Below are 18,460 nucleotides of genomic sequence, written 5' to 3'. Positions count from 1 at the left end.
GAAGTGTTCTAGTGTTCTACAATAGCAGGGGAAGTGTTCTAGTGTTCTACAATAGCAGGGGAAGTGTTCTAGTGTTCTACAATAGCAGGGGAAGTGTTCTAGTGTTCTACAATAGCAGGGGAAGTGTTCTAGTGTTCTACAATAGCAGGGGAAGTGTTCTAGTGTTCTACAACAGCAGGTGAAGTGTTCTAGTGTTCTACAACAGCAGGGGAAGTTTTCTAGTGTTCTACATCTCCTCTAGAACAGAACAGCAGGAGGATCCTAGAGGGGACAGGGTGACTTCCTCTCAGAACAGAAGGTCCAGGGAGCGAAAGAGAGACAACACTTCAAGGTTATCAGTCTCTTCTGCAGAACCAAATAAAGCTCTCTGCTCCCTGACAGGTTATAGTATGTTCTGTTCTACAGCCTCAGGGTACAGTACACTACATTATTACAACTACACATTATCGTGCATATACATTATCATGTATTTTCATTATCACATCTATACATGATCACATATATGTATTATCACACCTATACATTTCCGTGTCTATAAGTTATCATGTATATATATTATCACATATATACATTAGTGTCTATACATTATCGTGTTTATACATTATTGCCGGTATACATTATCATGCATGTACGTTGCCGTGTATATACACATTATCGTCTATATACATAATCATGTCTGTACATTATCGCGACTATACTTTATCATGTCTATACATTATCGTGTCAATACATTCTCGCCTCTATGCATTATCATGGCTGTACGTTATCGTGTCTATACATGATCACCTCCATACATGATCATGTCTATGCATTATCATGGCTGTACGTTATCGTGTCTATACATGATCACCTCCATACATGATCATGTCTATGCATTATCATGGCTGTACGTTATCGTGTCTATACATGATCACCTCCATACATGATCATGTCTATACATTATCATGGCAATACATTCTCGCATCTATGCATTATCATGTCTGTATGTTATCGTGTCTATACATGATCATGTCTATACATTATCATGTCTGTTCGTTATCATGTCTATACATTATCATGTCTGTATTTCACACTCAAAAGCCACAACCTTGAGTTTAATTTCACCGGTTGTTCTGATAACCTAGAATCTGTCATTTGGTTTTGCAGAAGATTGTGAAGCCTTGGCAACACACACATGCACACTCACTGGGCCGACGCACACACACACACACACACACACCAAACACACACACAGACACACACACACACCCACAGACACACACAGACACACACACACACCAAACACACACCAAACACACACACCAAACAGGGCGCTGTTTGAGTCTACCTTTCTTTTTATGTTTGGCTGATGTGTGGAGGAAGTATATTCCATCTGTTCCTGTGAGTGAGGTGATGGAGAGATGGAGAGATGGAGAGATGGAGAGATGAGAGATGGAGAGATGGAGAGATGGAGAGATGGAGAGATGGAGAGATGGAGAGATGGAGAGATGGAGAGATGGAGAGATGGAGAGATGGAGAGATGGAGAGATGGAGAGATGGAGAGACGAGCGATGGAGAGATGGAGAGATGGAGAGATGGAGAGATGGAGAGATGGAGAGATGGAGAGACGAGCGATGGAGCGATGAGAGATGGAGAGATGGAGAGATGGAGAGATGAGAGATGGAGAGATGGAGAGATGAGAGATGGAGAGATGAGAGATGGAGAGATGAGAGATGGAGAGATGAGCGATGGAGAGATGAGAGATGGAGAGATGAGAGATGGAGAGATGGAGAGATGAGAGATGGAGCGATGGAGCGATGAGAGATGGAGAGACGAGCGATGGAGCGATGAGAGATGGAGAGATGAGAGATGGAGAGATGGAGAGATGGAGAGATGAGAGATGGAGAGATGGAGAGATGAGAGATGGAGAGATGGAGAGATGAGAGATGGAGAGATGAGAGATGGAGAGATGAGAGATGGAGAGATGAGCGATGGAGAGATGAGAGATGGAGAGATGAGAGATGGAGAGATGGAGAGATGAGAGATGGAGAGATGGAGAGATGAGAGATGGAGAGATGGAGAGATGAGAGATGGAGAGATGGAGAGATGGAGAGATGGAGAGATGGAGAGATGAGAGATGGAGAGATGGAGAGATGGAGAGATGGAGAGATGGAGAGATGGAGCGATGAGAGATGGAGAGACGAGCGATGGAGCGATGAGAGATGGAGAGATGAGAGATGGAGAGATGGAGAGATGAGAGATGGAGAGATGGAGAGATGAGAGATGGAGAGATGGAGAGATGAGAGATGGAGAGATGAGAGATGGAGAGATGAGAGATGGAGAGATGAGCGATGGAGAGATGAGAGATGGAGAGATGAGAGATGGAGAGATGGAGAGATGAGAGATGGAGAGATGGAGAGATGAGAGATGGAGAGATGGAGAGATGAGAGATGGAGAGATGAGAGATGGAGAGATGGAGCGATGAGAGATGGAGAGATGGAGAGATGAGAGATGGAGCGATGAGAGATGGAGAGATGAGAGATGGAGCGATGAGAGATGGAGAGATGGAGAGATGAGAGATGGAGTGATGAGAGATGAGAGATGGAGAGATGGAGAGATGGAGAGATGGAGAGATGGAGAGATGGAGAGATGGAGAGACGAGCGATGGAGCGATGAGAGATGGAGAGATGGAGAGATGGAGAGATGAGAGATGGAGAGATGGAGAGATGAGAGATGGAGAGATGAGAGATGGAGAGATGAGAGATGGAGAGATGAGCGATGGAGAGATGAGAGATGGAGAGATGAGAGATGGAGAGATGGAGAGATGAGAGATGGAGCGATGGAGCGATGAGAGATGGAGAGACGAGCGATGGAGCGATGAGAGATGGAGAGATGAGAGATGGAGAGATGGAGAGATGAGAGATGGAGAGATGGAGAGATGAGAGATGGAGAGATGGAGAGATGAGAGATGGAGAGATGAGAGATGGAGAGATGAGAGATGGAGAGATGAGCGATGGAGAGATGAGAGATGGAGAGATGAGAGATGGAGAGATGGAGAGATGAGAGATGGAGAGATGGAGAGATGAGAGATGGAGAGATGGAGAGATGAGAGATGGAGAGATGGAGAGATGGAGAGATGGAGAGATGGAGAGATGAGAGATGGAGAGATGGAGAGATGGAGAGATGGAGAGATGGAGAGATGGAGCGATGAGAGATGGAGAGACGAGCGATGGAGCGATGAGAGATGGAGAGATGAGAGATGGAGAGATGGAGAGATGAGAGATGGAGAGATGGAGAGATGAGAGATGGAGAGATGGAGAGATGAGAGATGGAGAGATGAGAGATGGAGAGATGAGAGATGGAGAGATGAGCGATGGAGAGATGAGAGATGGAGAGATGAGAGATGGAGAGATGGAGAGATGAGAGATGGAGAGATGGAGAGATGAGAGATGGAGAGATGGAGAGATGAGAGATGGAGAGATGAGAGATGGAGAGATGGAGCGATGAGAGATGGAGAGATGGAGAGATGAGAGATGGAGCGATGAGAGATGGAGAGATGAGAGATGGAGCGATGAGAGATGGAGAGATGGAGAGATGAGAGATGGAGTGATGAGAGATGAGAGATGGAGAGATGACAAAGGGTCCTACAAGAACGCTCACTACATGCTTTGGGGGGAAAGTGAGAGAGAGAGAGAGAGAGAGAGAGGGGGATGGAGAGAGAGAAAACATGACAGGTAGCTTCTGTACCTACCATAAAGGGCTTTAGAGATGGACTTGGTGTTGGTCCTGGCGTTGCAATCTGGAGGCTCTGTGGACTGGGAACCATGACCACTGGAGAGAGAGAGAGAGATGTGGAGAGAGACAGAGAGAGAGAGCAGGGGAGAGAGAGAGAGAGAGAGAGAGAGAGAGAGAGAGAGAGAGAGAGCAGGGGAGGGAGGGAAAGAGATGTGGAGAGAGACAGAGAGAGAGACAGAGAGAGAGAGAGAGAGAGAGAGAGAGAGAGAGATAGAGAGAGAGAGCAGGGAGGGAGGGAGGGAGACAGAGAGATAGAGAGCAGGGGAGAGAGGGAGAGAGAGAGAGAGAGAGAGAGAGCAGGGGAGGGAGGGAGAGAGAGAGAGAGAGAGAGAGAGAGAGAGAAGATTCCCTCAGATTACACATACCCACAACGAATTTCAAACAAACCCAATTTTGATCAACTCACAGCAGCAAGATATGTGACCTGTTGCCACAAGAATAGGTCAACCAGTGAAGAACAAACACCATTGTAAATACAACCCATATTTATGCTTATTTATTTCCCTTTTTGTACTTTAACTATATGCACATCGTTACAACACCGTATAGACAAATGTCTTTATTCTTTTGAAACTTTAGTTTATGATCTATTATCTATGTAAACATGTTTCCCGTGTCAATAAAGACCCAACCACCATGTTGACTTCTGTCATTGTGTTGACAGGAGGAAAGTGCTGGGTAGACAGCAGGGTGTGTGTGGACGTACATTGACAGGGTTGTATCTGGGCATACTGGCGTCTCTCTCTCACCCAGAGGAGGGTCATGTATCAGGGTGCTAATCATCGCCTTGATACTTGGTCTTTTCTCACACTCCTCCCAGTCTCCACCAGGCTGCTTCTAATTGGTTGAAGAATTAATTATGGATAAGTTCTGTTAACGCTGTTAGCAGGACTGAGTGAGGAGAGGAGACGTCAGCACCTTCACCACACAGCCACCACGGCTATCTACCTCTACTGGAAGGACTGGGACAGGGGAGGGGAGGGGAGGGGACAGGAGAGGAGAGGAGAGGAGAGGAGAGGAGAGGAGAGGAGAGGAGAGGAGAGGAGAGGAGAGGAGAGGAGAGGAGAGGAGAGGAGAGGAGAGGAGAGGAGAGGAGAGGAGAGGAGAGGAGAGGAGAGGAACAGAGAATGTGTGATAGGTGGTCACTGTGATGGGTGGTCACTGTGATGGGTGGTCAGAGTGATGGGTGGTCAGAGTGATGGGTGGTCAGTGTGATGGGTGGTCAGAGTGATGGGTGGTCAGTGTGATGGGTGGTCAGTGGGCTGGGTGGTCAGAGTGATGGGTGGTCAGAGTGATGGGTGGTCAGTGTGATGGGTGGTCAGAGTGATGGGTGGTCAGAGTGATGGGTGGTCAGAGTGATGGGTGGTCAGAGTGATGGGTGGTCTTACTTGAGTTGTGAGGTGTATGAGTCGAACCCTCCCTGGGGGAAGGAGGGTGGGGTGTAGCCGTTCATCCTGGAAGGGGTGGTGAACTCAGAGGACAGTCACCTGATGAGACACACAGAGGACAATGTAATGTAATGTGAATATGAAGAGACTGGTTCAGGCTTACAGCTAGCTAGCAAGCTAATGTAATGTGAATATGAAGAGACTGGTTCAGGCTTACAGCTAGCTAGCAAGCTAATGTACTGGGAATATGAAGAGACTGGTTCAGGTTTACAGCTAGCTAGCAAGCTAATGTATTGGGAATATGAAGAGACTGGTTCAGGTTTACAGCTAGCTAGCAAGCTAATGTACTGGGAATATGAAGAGACTGGTTCAGGCTTACAGCTAGCTAGCAAGCTAATGTACTGGGAATATGAAGAGACTGGTTCAGGCTTACAGCTAGCTAGCAAGCTAATGTAATGGGAATATGAAGAGACTGGTTCAGGCTTACAGCTAGCTAGCAAGCTAATGTACTGGGAATATGAAGACCGGTTCAGGCTTACAGTCTTACAGCTTCCTGTCAGTGGCCAGTATAATTGGGACCCTGATCTCACCATGTCAAAGTAAACATGAAGGACCAAAATGAACATCATCAGACCGCTACAATAGTCAATCCTGTCCTTTTCCAAATCCTCACCAAGCCCTCCACTCCAGCCTGGGTTTCTATATCCACCCCTTATTGGCTGGCCAATAGAAAGCCAGTGGGCCAGAGCAGTATCCTGGCTGGCCAATAGAAAGCCAATGAGCCTCAGCAGTATCCTGGCTGGCCAATAGAATGCCAGTGGGCCTCAGCAGTATCCTGGCTGGCCAATAGAATGCCAGTGGGCCTCAGCAGTATCCTAGCTGACCAATAGAAAGCCAGTGGACTGCAGCAGTAGACAGTATCCTGGCTGGCCAATAGAAAGCCAGTGGGCTGCAGCAGTATCCTGGCTGGCCAATAGAAAGCCAGTGGGCTGCAGCAGTATTCTAGCTGGCCAATAGAAAGCCAGTGGACTGCAGCAGTAGACAGTATCCTGGCTGTTCCTCCTCGTGATGCTGCGTCTCACCACAGTTAGAGACCAAGCCCCTCAGTTCCTGCTCCCACGGCAACAAGGACAGTGGAGCCCCCTCCTCACCAAGCCAATGAGCCCCTCGCCTAGACCTCACCATGGTAACGGGTCAAGCCAGGCAAGCCAGTCCCGCCCCTCTCTGTGTGTTAGAGCTGGCCGTGGGGGAAGGACGAAAGGGTATCCCTCCTGACTACACCTCCCATCTTTACTCTCATTAAGACATAACTACACCTCCCATCTATACTCTCATTAAGACATGACTACACCTCCCATCATTACTCTCATTAAGACATGACTACACCTCCCATCTTTACTCTCATTAAGACATGACTACACCTCCCATCTTTACTCTCATTAAGACATGACTACACCTCCCATCTTTACTCTCATTAAGACATAACTACACCTCCCATCTTTACTCTCATTAAGATATGACTACACCTCCATCTTTACTCTCATTAAGACATAACTACACCTCCCATCTTTACTCATTAAGACATGACTACACCTCCCATCTTTACTCATTAAGACATGACTACACCTCCCATCTTTACTCTCATTAAGACATGACTACACCTCCCATCTTTACTCTCATTAAGACATGACTACACCTCCCATCTTTACTCTCATTAAGACATGACTACACCTCCCATCTTTACTCTCATTAAGACATGACTACACCTCCCATCTTTACTCTCATTAAGACATGACTACACCTCCCATCTTTACTCTCATTAAGACATGACTACACCTCCCATCTTTACTCTCATTTAGACATAACTACACCTCCCATCTTTACTCTCATTAAGACATGACTACACCTCCCATCTTTACTCATTAAGACATGACTACACCTCCCATCTTTACTCTCATTAAGACATGACTACACCTCCCATCTTCTTTACTCTCATTAAGACATGACTACACCTCCCATCTTTACTCTCATTAAGACATGACTACACCTCCCATCTTTACTCTCATTAAGACATAACTACACCTCCCATCTTTACTCTCATTAAGACATGACTACACCTCCCATCTTTACTCATTAAGACATGACTACACCTCCCATCTTTACTCTCATTAAGACATGACTACACCTCCCATCTTTACTCTCATTAAGACATGACTACACCTCCCATCTTTACTCTCATTAAGACATGACTACACCTCCCATCTTTACTCTCATTAAGACATAACTACACCTCCCATCTTTACTCTCATTAAGACATGACTACACCTCCCATCTTTACTCATTAAGACATGACTACACCTCCCATCTTTACTCTCATTAAGACATGACTACACGTCCCATCTTTACTCTCATTAAGACATGACTACACCTCCCATCTTTACTCTCATTAAGACATGACTACACCTCCCATCTTTACTCTCCATAAGACATGACTACACCTGTCAGAGGATCATGGGGGATCTGACACATCCAATCAGAGTGGAGAAGCTGGAAATAAAATACATTCGCACTAGGTGATATATGAGAAGGTGTGTGTGTGTGTGTGTGTGTGTGTATATGTGTGTGTGTGTGTGTATGTGTGTGTGTGTGTGTGTGTATATGTGTGTGTATGTGTGTGTGTGTGTATATGTGTGTGTGTGTGTGTGTGTGTGTGTGTGTGTGTGTGTGTGTGTGTGTGTGTGTGTGTGTGTGTGTGTGTGTGTGTGTGTGTATGTATGTGTGTGAATGTGTGTGTGTATATGTGTGTGTGTGTACAGTGCAGTACAGATTACTTTTCCCACGGTTTGAATTTCCTTCACATCTTATTAAGTGAAGAAGATTCAGTCCAGAATGCATCAGTTCAGGCCTTTGTTGCCAGAACAACATCAGTGCTTCAAACAGATTCTCTATCTTAGGAGGTGTAAGTGATATTCTGGATTCAGTAGGTGTGAATGGAAGCCTGAGGAACTAGACGCCAGTGAAACGATGACGTAATATTTCCGTTCTGGACTCCGGAGCGTTTAACAGAACTATTCTACCAATGCTACGAAACCTTGACCGCTCCAAGGCCAACACCGTAGACTGAAGGAATGATCAACCATCTATAGAAGGATTTGAAATTAATGTACTTCCTGTGTACTTGTACCATTTGTAGAGATACCTTCTGTCCCCAGACAATGTCTTTCTGAATGTACTTCCTGTGTACTTGTACCATATATAGAGATACCTTCTATCTCCAGACAATGTCTTTCTGAATGTACTTCCTGTGTACGTGTACCATCTATAGAGATACCTACTATCCCCAGACAATGTCTTTCCAGAAACAGTTGATTAATAGAGACACTGACAGAACAAATACTGGACCTGTCCTGGACAGACTCATTAGATACTGGACCTGTCCTGGACAGACTCATTAGATACTGGACCTGTCCTGGACAGACTCATCAGATACTGGACCTGTACTGGACAGACTCATCAGATACTGGACCTGTACTGAACAGACTCATCAGATACTGGACCTGTCCTGGACAGACTCAGTAAGGAACTCCCCTCACCTGGTTGTCCAGGTCTTACTAAGGAACTCCCCTCACCTGGTTGTCTCAGTAAGGAACTCCCCTCATCTGGTTGTCTAGGTCTCAGTAAGGAACTCCCCTCACCTGGTTGTCTAGGTCTCAGTAAGAAACACCCCTCACCTGGTTGTCTAGGTCTCAGTAAGAAATACCCCTCATCTGGTTGTCTAGGTCTCAGTAAGGAACTCCCCTCACCTGGTTGTCTCAGTAAGGAACTCCCCTCACCTGGTTGTCTCAGTAAGGAACTCCCCTCACCTGGTTGTCTAGGTCTCAGTAAGGAACTGCCCTCACCTGGTTGTCTAGGTCTCAGTAAGAAACACCCCTCACCTGGTTGTCTAGGTCTCAGTAAGAAACACCCCTCATCTGGTTGTCTAGGTCTCAGTAAGGAACTCCCCTCACCTGGTTGTCTAGGTCTCAGTCTAGGTCTCAGTAAGAAACACCCCTCATCTGGTTGTCTAGGTCTCAGTAAGAAACACCCCTCACCTGGTTGTCTAGGTCTCAGTAAGAAACACCCCTCACCTGGTTGTCTAGGTCTCAGTAAGGAACTGCCCTCACCTGGTTGTCTAGGTCTCAGTAAGGAACTCCCCTCAACTGGTTGTCTAGGTCTCAGTAAGGAACTACCCTCACCTGGTTGTCTAGGTCTCAGTCTAGGTCTCAGTAAGGAACACCCCTCACCTGGTTGTCTAGGTCTCAGTAAGGAACTCCCCTCACCTGGTTGTCTAGGTCTCAGTCTAGGTCTCAGTAAGGAACACCCCTCACCTGGTTGTCTAGGTCTCAGTAAGGAACTCCCCTCACCTGGTTGTCTCAGTAAGGAACTCCCCTCACCTGGTTGTCTCAGTAAGGAACTCCCCTCACCTGGTTGTCTAGGTCTCAGTAAGGAACTCCCCTCATCTGGTTGTCTAGGTCAAAGTAAGGAACTCACCTGGTTGTCTAGGTCTCAGTAAGGAACTCCCCTCACCTGGTTGTCTAGGTCTCAGTAAGGAACTCACCTGGTTGTCTAGGTCTCGGTAAGGAACTCCCCTCATCTGGTTGTCTAGGTCTCAGTAAGGAACTCCCCTCACCTGGTTGTCTAGGTCTCAGTAAGGAACTCCCCTCACCTGGTTGTCTAGGTCTCAGTAAGAAACACCCCTCACCTGGTTGTCTAGGTCTCAGTAAGGAACTCCCCTCACCTGGTTGTCTCAGTAAGGAACTCCCCTCACCTGGTTGTCTAGGTCTCAGTAAGGAACCCCCCTCACCTGGTTGTCTAGGTCTCAGTAAGGAACTCCCCTCACCTGGTTGTCTAGGTCTCAGTAAGGAACTCCCCTCACCTGGTTGTCTAAGTCTCCGTAAGGAACTCCCCTCACCTGGTTGTCTAGGTCTCAGTAAGGAACTCCCCTCACCTGGTTGCCTCAATAAGGAACTCCCCTCACCTGGTCGTCTAGGTCTCAGTAAGGAACTCTCCTCACCTGGTTGTCTAGGTCTCAGTAAGGAACTCCCCTCACCTGGTTGTCTAGGTCTCAGTAAGGAACTCCCCTCACCTGGTTGTCTAGGTGTCAGTAAGGAACTCCCCTCACCTGGTTGTCTAGGTCTCAGTAAGGAACTCCCCTCATCTGGTTGTCTAGGTCTCAGTAAGGAACTCCCCTCACCTGGTTGTCTAGGTCTCAGTAAGGAACTCCCCTCACCTGGTTGTCTAGGTCAAAGTAAGGAACTCCCCTCAACTGGTTGTCTAAGTCTCCGTAAGGAACTCCCCTCACCTGGTTGTCTAGGTCTCAGTAAGGAACTCCCCTCACCTGGTTGCCTCAATAAGGAACTCCCCTCACCTGGTCGTCTAGGTCTCAGTAAGGAACTCTCCTCACCTGGTTGTCTAGGTCTCAGTAAGGAACTCCCCTCACCTGGTTGTCTAGGTCTCAGTAAGGAACTCCCCTCACCTGGTTGTCTAGGTGTCAGTAAGGAACTCCCCTCACCTGGTTCTCTAGGTCTCAGTAAGGAACTCCCCTCATCTGGTTGTCTCAGTAAGGAACTCCCCTCACCTGGTTGTCTCAGTAAGGAACTCCCCTCACCTGGTTGTCTAGGTCTCAGTAAGGAACTCCCCTCATCTGGTTGTCTAGGTCTCAGTAAGGAACTCCCCTCACCTGGTTGTCTAGGTCTCAGTAAGGAACTCCCCTCACCTGGTTGTCTCAGTAAGGAACTCCCCTCACCTGGTTGTCTAGGTCTCAGTAAGGAACTCCCCTCACCTGGTTGTCTAGGTCTCAGTAAGGAACTCCCCTCACCTGGTTGTCTAGGTCTCAGTAAGGAACTCCCCTCATCTGGTTGTCTCAGTAAGGAACTCCCCTCACCTGGTTGTCTAGGTCTCAGTAAGAAACACCCCTCATCTGGTTGTCTAGGTCTCAGTAAGGAACTCCCCTCACCTGGTTGTCTAGGTCTCAGTAAGGAACTCCCCTCACCTGGTTGTCTAGGTCTCAGTAAGGAACTCCCCTCACCTGGTTGTCTAGGTCTCAGTAAGGAACTCCCCTCACCTGGTTGTCTAGGTCTCAGTAAGGAACTCCCCTCACCTGGTTGTCTAGGTCAAAGTAAGGAACTCCCCTCACCTGGTTGTCTAGGTCTCAGTCTAGGTCTCAGTAAGGAACTCCCCTCACCTGGTTGTCTCAGTAAGGAACTCCCCTCACCTGGTTGTCTAGGTCTCAGTAAGGAACTCCCCTCATCTGGTTGTCTAGGTCAAAGTAAGGAACTCACCTGGTTGTCTAGGTCTCAGTAAGGAACTCCCCTCACCTGGTTGTCTAGGTCTCAGTAAGGAACTCACCTGGTTGTCTAGGTCTCGGTAAGGAACTCCCCTCATCTGGTTGTCTAGGTCTCAGTAAGGAACTCCCCTCACCTGGTTGTCTAGGTCTCAGTAAGGAACTCCCCTCACCTGGTTGTCTAGGTCTCAGGAAGAAACACCCCTCACCTGGTTGTCTAGGTCTCAGTAAGGAACTCCCCTCACCTGGTTGTCTCAGTAAGGAACTCCCCTCACCTGGTTGTCTAGGTCTCAGTAAGGAACCCCCCCTCACCTGGTTGTCTAGGTCTCAGTAAGGAACTCCCCTCACCTGGTTGTCTAGGTCTCAGTAAGGAACTCCCCTCACCTGGTTGTCTAAGTCTCCGTAAGGAACTCCCCTCACCTGGTTGTCTAGGTCTCAGTAAGGAACTCCCCTCACCTGGTTGCCTCAATAAGGAACTCCCCTCACCTGGTCGTCTAGGTCTCAGTAAGGAACTCTCCTCACCTGGTTGTCTAGGTCTCAGTAAGGAACTCCCCTCACCTGGTTGTCTAGGTCTCAGTAAGGAACTCCCCTCACCTGGTTGTCTAGGTGTCAGTAAGGAACTCCCCTCACCTGGTTGTCTAGGTCTCAGTAAGGAACTCCCCTCATCTGGTTGTCTCAGTAAGGAACTCCCCTCACCTGGTTGTCTCAGTAAGGAACTCCCCTCACCTGGTTGTCTAGGTCTCAGTAAGGAACTCCCCTCATCTGGTTGTCTAGGTCTCAGTAAGGAACTCCCCTCACCTGGTTGTCTAGGTCTCAGTAAGGAACTCCCCTCACCTGGTTGTCTCAGTAAGGAACTCCCCTCACCTGGTTGTCTAGGTCTCAGTAAGGAACTCCCCTCACCTGGTTGTCTAGGTCTCAGTAAGGAACTCCCCTCACCTGGTTGTCTAGGTCTCAGTAAGGAACTCCCCTCATCTGGTTGTCTCAGTAAGGAACTCCCCTCACCTGGTTGTCTAGGTCTCAGTAAGAAACACCCCTCACCTGGTTGTCTAGGTCTCAGTAAGGAACTCCCCTCACCTGGTTGTCTAGGTCTCAGTAAGGAACTCCCCTCACCTGGTTGTCTAGGTCTCAGTAAGGAACTCCCCTCACCTGGTTGTCTAGGTCTCAGTAAGGAACTCCCCTCACCTGGTTGTCTAGGTCTCAGTAAGGAACTCCCCTCACCTGGTTGTCTAGGTCTCAGTAAGGAACTCCCCTCACCTGGTTGTCTAGGTCAAAGTAAGGAACTCCCCTCACCTGGTTGACTAGGTCTTAACTGAAAGGGGGGAAAAACTGCACACAATAGGCCCTCCATGGAATGAGGGCCTATTGTCATCTACATCATCTACACCCCTGATGTAGATGATGACAAAGGACACCATTCAGCATCAGTCGCCCCCTAGCGGAGGATTCTATTGACTGTATGAGGTCAGCAGGGTCAGCGCTCTTAGCCAGGCTATAATTAGCCTATCAGCGTATCACCCAGACTGAGCAGGGGATCACCTGACCTCACCTCAACATGGAGGGAGAAATGAACAAACAAGACCCAACAAATCAACCACAGATCCAACCACAGATCCAACCACACATCTAACCACAGATCCAACCACAGATCCAACCACAGATCTAACCACAGATCCAACCACAGGTCTAACCACAGATCCAACCACAGATCCAACCACAGATCTAACCACAGATCTAACCACAGATCCAACCACAGATCTAACCACAGATCTAACCACAGATCCAAACACAGATCCAACCACAGATCCAACCACAGATCCAAACACAGATCCAACCACAGATCTAACCACAGATCCAACCACAGATCTAACCACAGATCCAACCACCGATCTAACCACAGATCTAACCACAGATCCAGCTTGTCCACTTCCGATCACACCCAAACTGAAGATTTGCAACACCTGAGCGGGTATTTTCCCTGTCCAGGTACAGAGCAGAAACAGAGCACCAGGTGTGGTGGTCAGCAGTAGAAACTCAACCAGGTAGATAAGGAAAACACTGATGTACATTACCAGTCAACAGTTAGGACACCCACTCCTCATTCAAGGGTTTTCTTTATTTTTAAAAACTATTTTCTACATTGTAGAGTAATAGTGAAGACATCAAAACTATGAAATAACACATATGGAATCATGTAGTAACCAAAATAGTGTTAAACAAATCTAAATATATTTTATATTTGAGCTTCTTCAAATAGCCACCCTTCGCCTTGATGACAGCTTTGCACACTCTTGGCATTCTCTCAACCAGCTTCATGAGGTAGTCACCTGGAATGCATTTCAAATTTGTGGAACGTCTTTCCTTCTTAATGAGTTTGAGCCAATCAGTTGTGTTGTGACAAAGTAGGGGTGGTATACAGAAGATAGCCCTATTTGGTAAAATATATATTATGTCAAGAAAAGCTCAAATGTGATCCGATTCAGGAAACTAGGTGTATGTCGCAAGTCACGACTTCACAGGAGAGACGTTTGAACGTGAAAAATATTGTTTTATCAAAATGTGTTTTTTTGGCAGAAATGCCTTCTGGAACATGTGAACTTTCATGTGCCTTAATAACAAACTTGTACGCCATCTGTAAATACGAATAAAATTGTTAAATTACAGGCCTAGTTGGTTAAACTACAGAAAAAGTTAGCAAACTTCCCACTAGCCATGATTGGCTGAGATAATCAGTGGGCTGGACATGCCCGAGAGAGGAGTTCAGATTGGTCTGCCATAGAAGCTCGTCAGTCTGTGTTGGTAATCCTGTTAGCTAGCTAACGTTATGTGACTGGCTCCCTAGCTGATGTTATTATTTGTTTCCCAGAGCCGTTTGCTGTTCTAGTTAGAGCCTAATGTTAGCTAGCTAACGTTGAACCTGGTTGGTTAGCTCCCAGCACTGTGTCATTGTTGGCACTGTTCATTGTTTAACCAGCTAACGTTGGCTGGCTGGCTCGTTAGCTAAAGTTACGTGACGTGTGTACAACACCCGTTGAGAATGGCCGGTGTCAGTAAACGTCTGCAAAAAAGCATAATGTAATTGTTACCAGCCGAGCTGGTTAGGCTGTTTTCATGTTATCCAGAGGTTAACAAATCATCGGTCAGAGCATCAAGTGTTCGTTCTGAACGCTCCGAGAGGGAAACAAGATGGGTGGAGCTAAAGCTTAAGAGGGTGTGAACGTTGCTGAATGGGTGGGGCTAAAGCTTAGGAGGGTGTGAACGTTGCTGAATGGGTGGAGCTATAGCTTAAGAGGGTGTGAACGTTGCTGAATGGTTGTCGACAAAGAAGAGCTCTTCACTAGATACCAAAATATTCAAAGGTTTTTTGAGTTTACAAATGAATCAACTTTCAAAGCAGAATTACTTTCCCATTATTCCTCAAATGCAGTGTATGTTATACCATTTAGTATACCAGTGTCTGTTATACCATTTAGTATACCAGTGTATGTTTTACCATTTAGTATACCAGTGTATAGTATACCATTTAGTATACCAGTGTATGTTATACCATTTAGTATACCAGTGTATGTTATACCATTTAGTATACCAGTGCATGTTATACTATTTAGTATACCAGTGTCTGTTATACCATTTAGTATACCAGTGTATAGTATACCATTTAGTATACCAGTGTATGTTATACCATTTAGTATACCCACTTAGCTTGAAGCTAGCCCGGCCAGAGCTCCTGTGCTACCACCGAAGCATACTCCTGGGCTACAATATCCGGACCCACGACCGGTCTATCGATGTCACCGCATGAAGAGGCATAAACAGACTCACCCCCATCGCGACGCCCCCCAAAGGCTAACTTTCTAGCCCTTGCTATCTCCTTGCTTGCTAATTCGGCCTGCTAACTGCTAGCTTGTTTAGCCCCGGTCCGCTAACTGCTACCTTGTTTAGCCCCAGTCCGCTAACTGCTACCTTGTTTAGCCCCGGCCTACTAACTATTGGCGTGTTAACACAGGCCTGCTAACCGTCTGAATCGCCGCGTCCCAAACACTCACTGGACCCATATTTACTTTCAATCTCTTTTCGATTTTTTATTTGTTTATACCTTCGGGTAACCTGCCTCACCCAATGTGATACGGAATCGCTATTATTTTAAATTTTTAGAACACACTCAAGAACCTCCAGAAGCTAACCAGCTAACTAGCTACAAGCTATTTAGTCATTGTTAGCCACTGCTAGCGGCTTTTACCCTACCTGGATAATACTCGCCAGTCCAGCTTCCCTGCCCCATCCACCGCTGCCCCCTGGACACTGATCACTTGGCTACATAGCTGATGCATGCTGGACGGTCCATTAATCACGGTACTCCATTCTGCTTGTTTATGTTTTATCTGTCGGCCCCAGCCGCACTCAGGCTCTGTGTGTAGTTAATCCGACCCTCCCTGCCTAGTCAACGCCATTTTACCTGCTGTTGTTGTGCTAGCTGATTAGCTGTTGTTGTCTCACCTGTTGTTTTAGCTAGCTCTCCCAATTCAACACCTGTGATTACCGTATGCCTCGCTGTATGTCTCTCTCAAATGTCAATATGCCTTGTATACTGTTGTTCAGGTTAGTTATCATTGTTTTAGTTTACAATGGAGCCCCTAGTTCCACTCTTCATACCCCTGATACCTCCTTTGTCCCACCTCCCACACATGCGGTGACCTCACCCATTACAACCAGCATGTCCAGAGATACAACCTCTCTCATCATCACCCAGTGCCTGGGCTTACCTCCACTGTACCCGCACCCCACCATACCCCTGTCTGCGCATTATGCCCTGAATATATTCTACCATGCCCAGAAATCTGCTCCTTTTATTCTCTGTCCCCAACGCTCTAGGCGACCGGTTTTGATAGCCTTTAGCCGCACCCTCATTCTACTCCTCCTCTGTTCCGCGGGTGATGTGGAGGTATACCCAGGCCCTGCATGTCCCCAGGCACACTCATTTGTTGACTTCTGTGATCGAAAAAGCCTTGGTTTCATGCATGTCAACATCAGAAGCCTCCTCCCTAAGTTTGTTTTACTCACTGCTTTAGCACACTCTGCTAACCCTGATGTCCTTGACGTGTCTGAATCCTGGCTCAGGAAGGCCACCAAAAATTCTGAGATTTCCATACCCAACTATAACATCTTCCGTCAAGATAGAACTGCCAAAGGGGGAGGAGTTGCAGTTTACTGCAGAGAGAGCCTGCAAAGTAATGTCATACTTTCCAGGTCCATACCCAAACAGTTTGAACTACTAATTTTGAAAATTACTCTCTCCAGAAATAAGTCTCTCACTGTTGCCGCCTGCTACCGACCCCCCTCAGCTCCCAGCTGTGCACTGGACACCATTTGTGAATTGATCGCCCCCCATCTAGCTTCAGAGTTTGTTCTGTTAGGTGACCTAAACTAGGATATGCTTAACACCTCGGCAGTCCTACAATCTAAGCTAGATGCCCTCAATCTCACACAAATCATCAAGGAACCCACCAGGTACAACCTTAAATCTGTAAACAAGGGCACCCTCATAGACGTCATCCTGACCAACTGGCCCTCCAAATACACCTCCGCTGTCTTCAACCAGGATCTCAGCGATCACTGCCTCATTGCCTGTATCCGCTACGGAGCCACAGTCAAACGACCACCCCTCATCACTGTCAAACGCTCCCTAAAACACTTCTGTGAGCAGGCCTTTCTAATCGACCTGGCCCGGGTATCCTGGAAGGACATTGACCTCATCTCGTCAGTTGAGGATGCCTGGTCATTCTTTAAAAGTAACTTCCTCACCATTTTAGATAAGCATGCTCCGTTCAAAAAATGCAGAACTAAGAACAGATACAGCCCTTGGTTCACTCCAGACCTGACTGCCCTCGACCAGCACAAAAATATCCTGTGGCGGACTGCAATAGCATCGAATAGTCCCCGCGATATGCAACTGTTCAGGGAAGTCAGGAACCAATACACGCAGTCAGTCAGGAAAGCTAAGGCCAGCTTCTTCAGGCAGAAGTTTGCATCCTGTAGCTCCAACTCCAAAAAGTTCTGGGACACTGTGAAGTCCATGGAGAACAAGAGCACCTCCTCCCAGCTGCCCACTGCACTGAGGCTAGGAAACACTGCCACCACTGATAAATCCATGATTATCGAAAACTTCAACAAGAATTTCTCAACAGCTGGCCATGCATTCCGCCTGGCTACTCCAACCTCGGCCAACAGCTCCGCATACCAGTGTATGTTTGTATTCCTCAAATGCAGTGTGTGTTATACCATTTTGTAGCTCTGAGTCTCTACTTTTATCTAATGCAAAAAACATAATTTCAAATTTTGACCAAATCCACGTGGTGAGTCACTCATAAGCAAAGAGAAACGACCGTCCATCAATACTTGAACTGGTGTCCCTAAGAAGTTAACTTCTTAGAGTTACCAGCTCAAATAAATGCTTCACAGAGTTCAAGTAACATACACATCTCAACATCAACTGTTCAAAGGAGACTGTGTGAATCAGGCCTTCATGGTCGAATTGCTGCAAAGAAACCACTACTAAAAGGACACCAATAATAAGAAGAGTCTTGCTTGGGCCAAGAAACACAAGCAATGGACATTAGACTGGTGGAAATCTGTCCTTTGGTCTGATGAGTCCAAATTTGAGATTTTTGGTTCCAACCGCCGTGTCTTTGTGAAATGCAGAGTAGGTGAATGGATGATCTCTGCATGTGTGGTTCCCACCGTGAAGCATGGAGTAGGAGGTGTGATGGTGTGGGGGTGCTTTGCTGATGACACTGTCTGTGATGTATTTAGAATTGAAGGCACACTTAACCAGCACGGCAACCACAGCATTCTGCAGTGATATGCCATTCCAGCTGGATTGCGTTTAGTGGGAGTATCACTTGTTTTTCAAAAGGACAATGACCCAACACACCTCCAGGCTGTGTAAGGGCTATTTGACCAAGAAGGAGAGTGATTGAGT

The 18,460-nt window shown here is 47.0% G+C and overlaps 1 protein-coding gene across 1 annotated transcript in view; it reads right to left on the bottom strand.

Annotated features, from left to right (window-relative positions):
- LOC109885648 (epidermal growth factor receptor kinase substrate 8) overlaps positions 1-18,460 on the bottom strand; it is a 174,739-nt gene that overhangs the window by 82,595 nt on the left and 73,684 nt on the right. The window contains 2 exon segments of the mRNA XM_031822149.1: positions 3,731-3,810; positions 5,163-5,261. Of these exon segments, the coding sequence (XP_031678009.1) occupies positions 3,731-3,810; positions 5,163-5,227 (145 nt within the window). The 5' untranslated portion in view covers positions 5,228-5,261.

The sequence above is a fragment of the Oncorhynchus kisutch genome, unplaced genomic scaffold (assembly GCF_002021735.2).
Source record: "Oncorhynchus kisutch isolate 150728-3 unplaced genomic scaffold, Okis_V2 scaffold4076, whole genome shotgun sequence".
NCBI lineage: Eukaryota > Metazoa > Chordata > Actinopteri > Salmoniformes > Salmonidae > Oncorhynchus > Oncorhynchus kisutch.
Note: the sequence above shows the minus strand (reverse complement) of the source record. Positions and strands in the feature narration are given on the sequence as shown.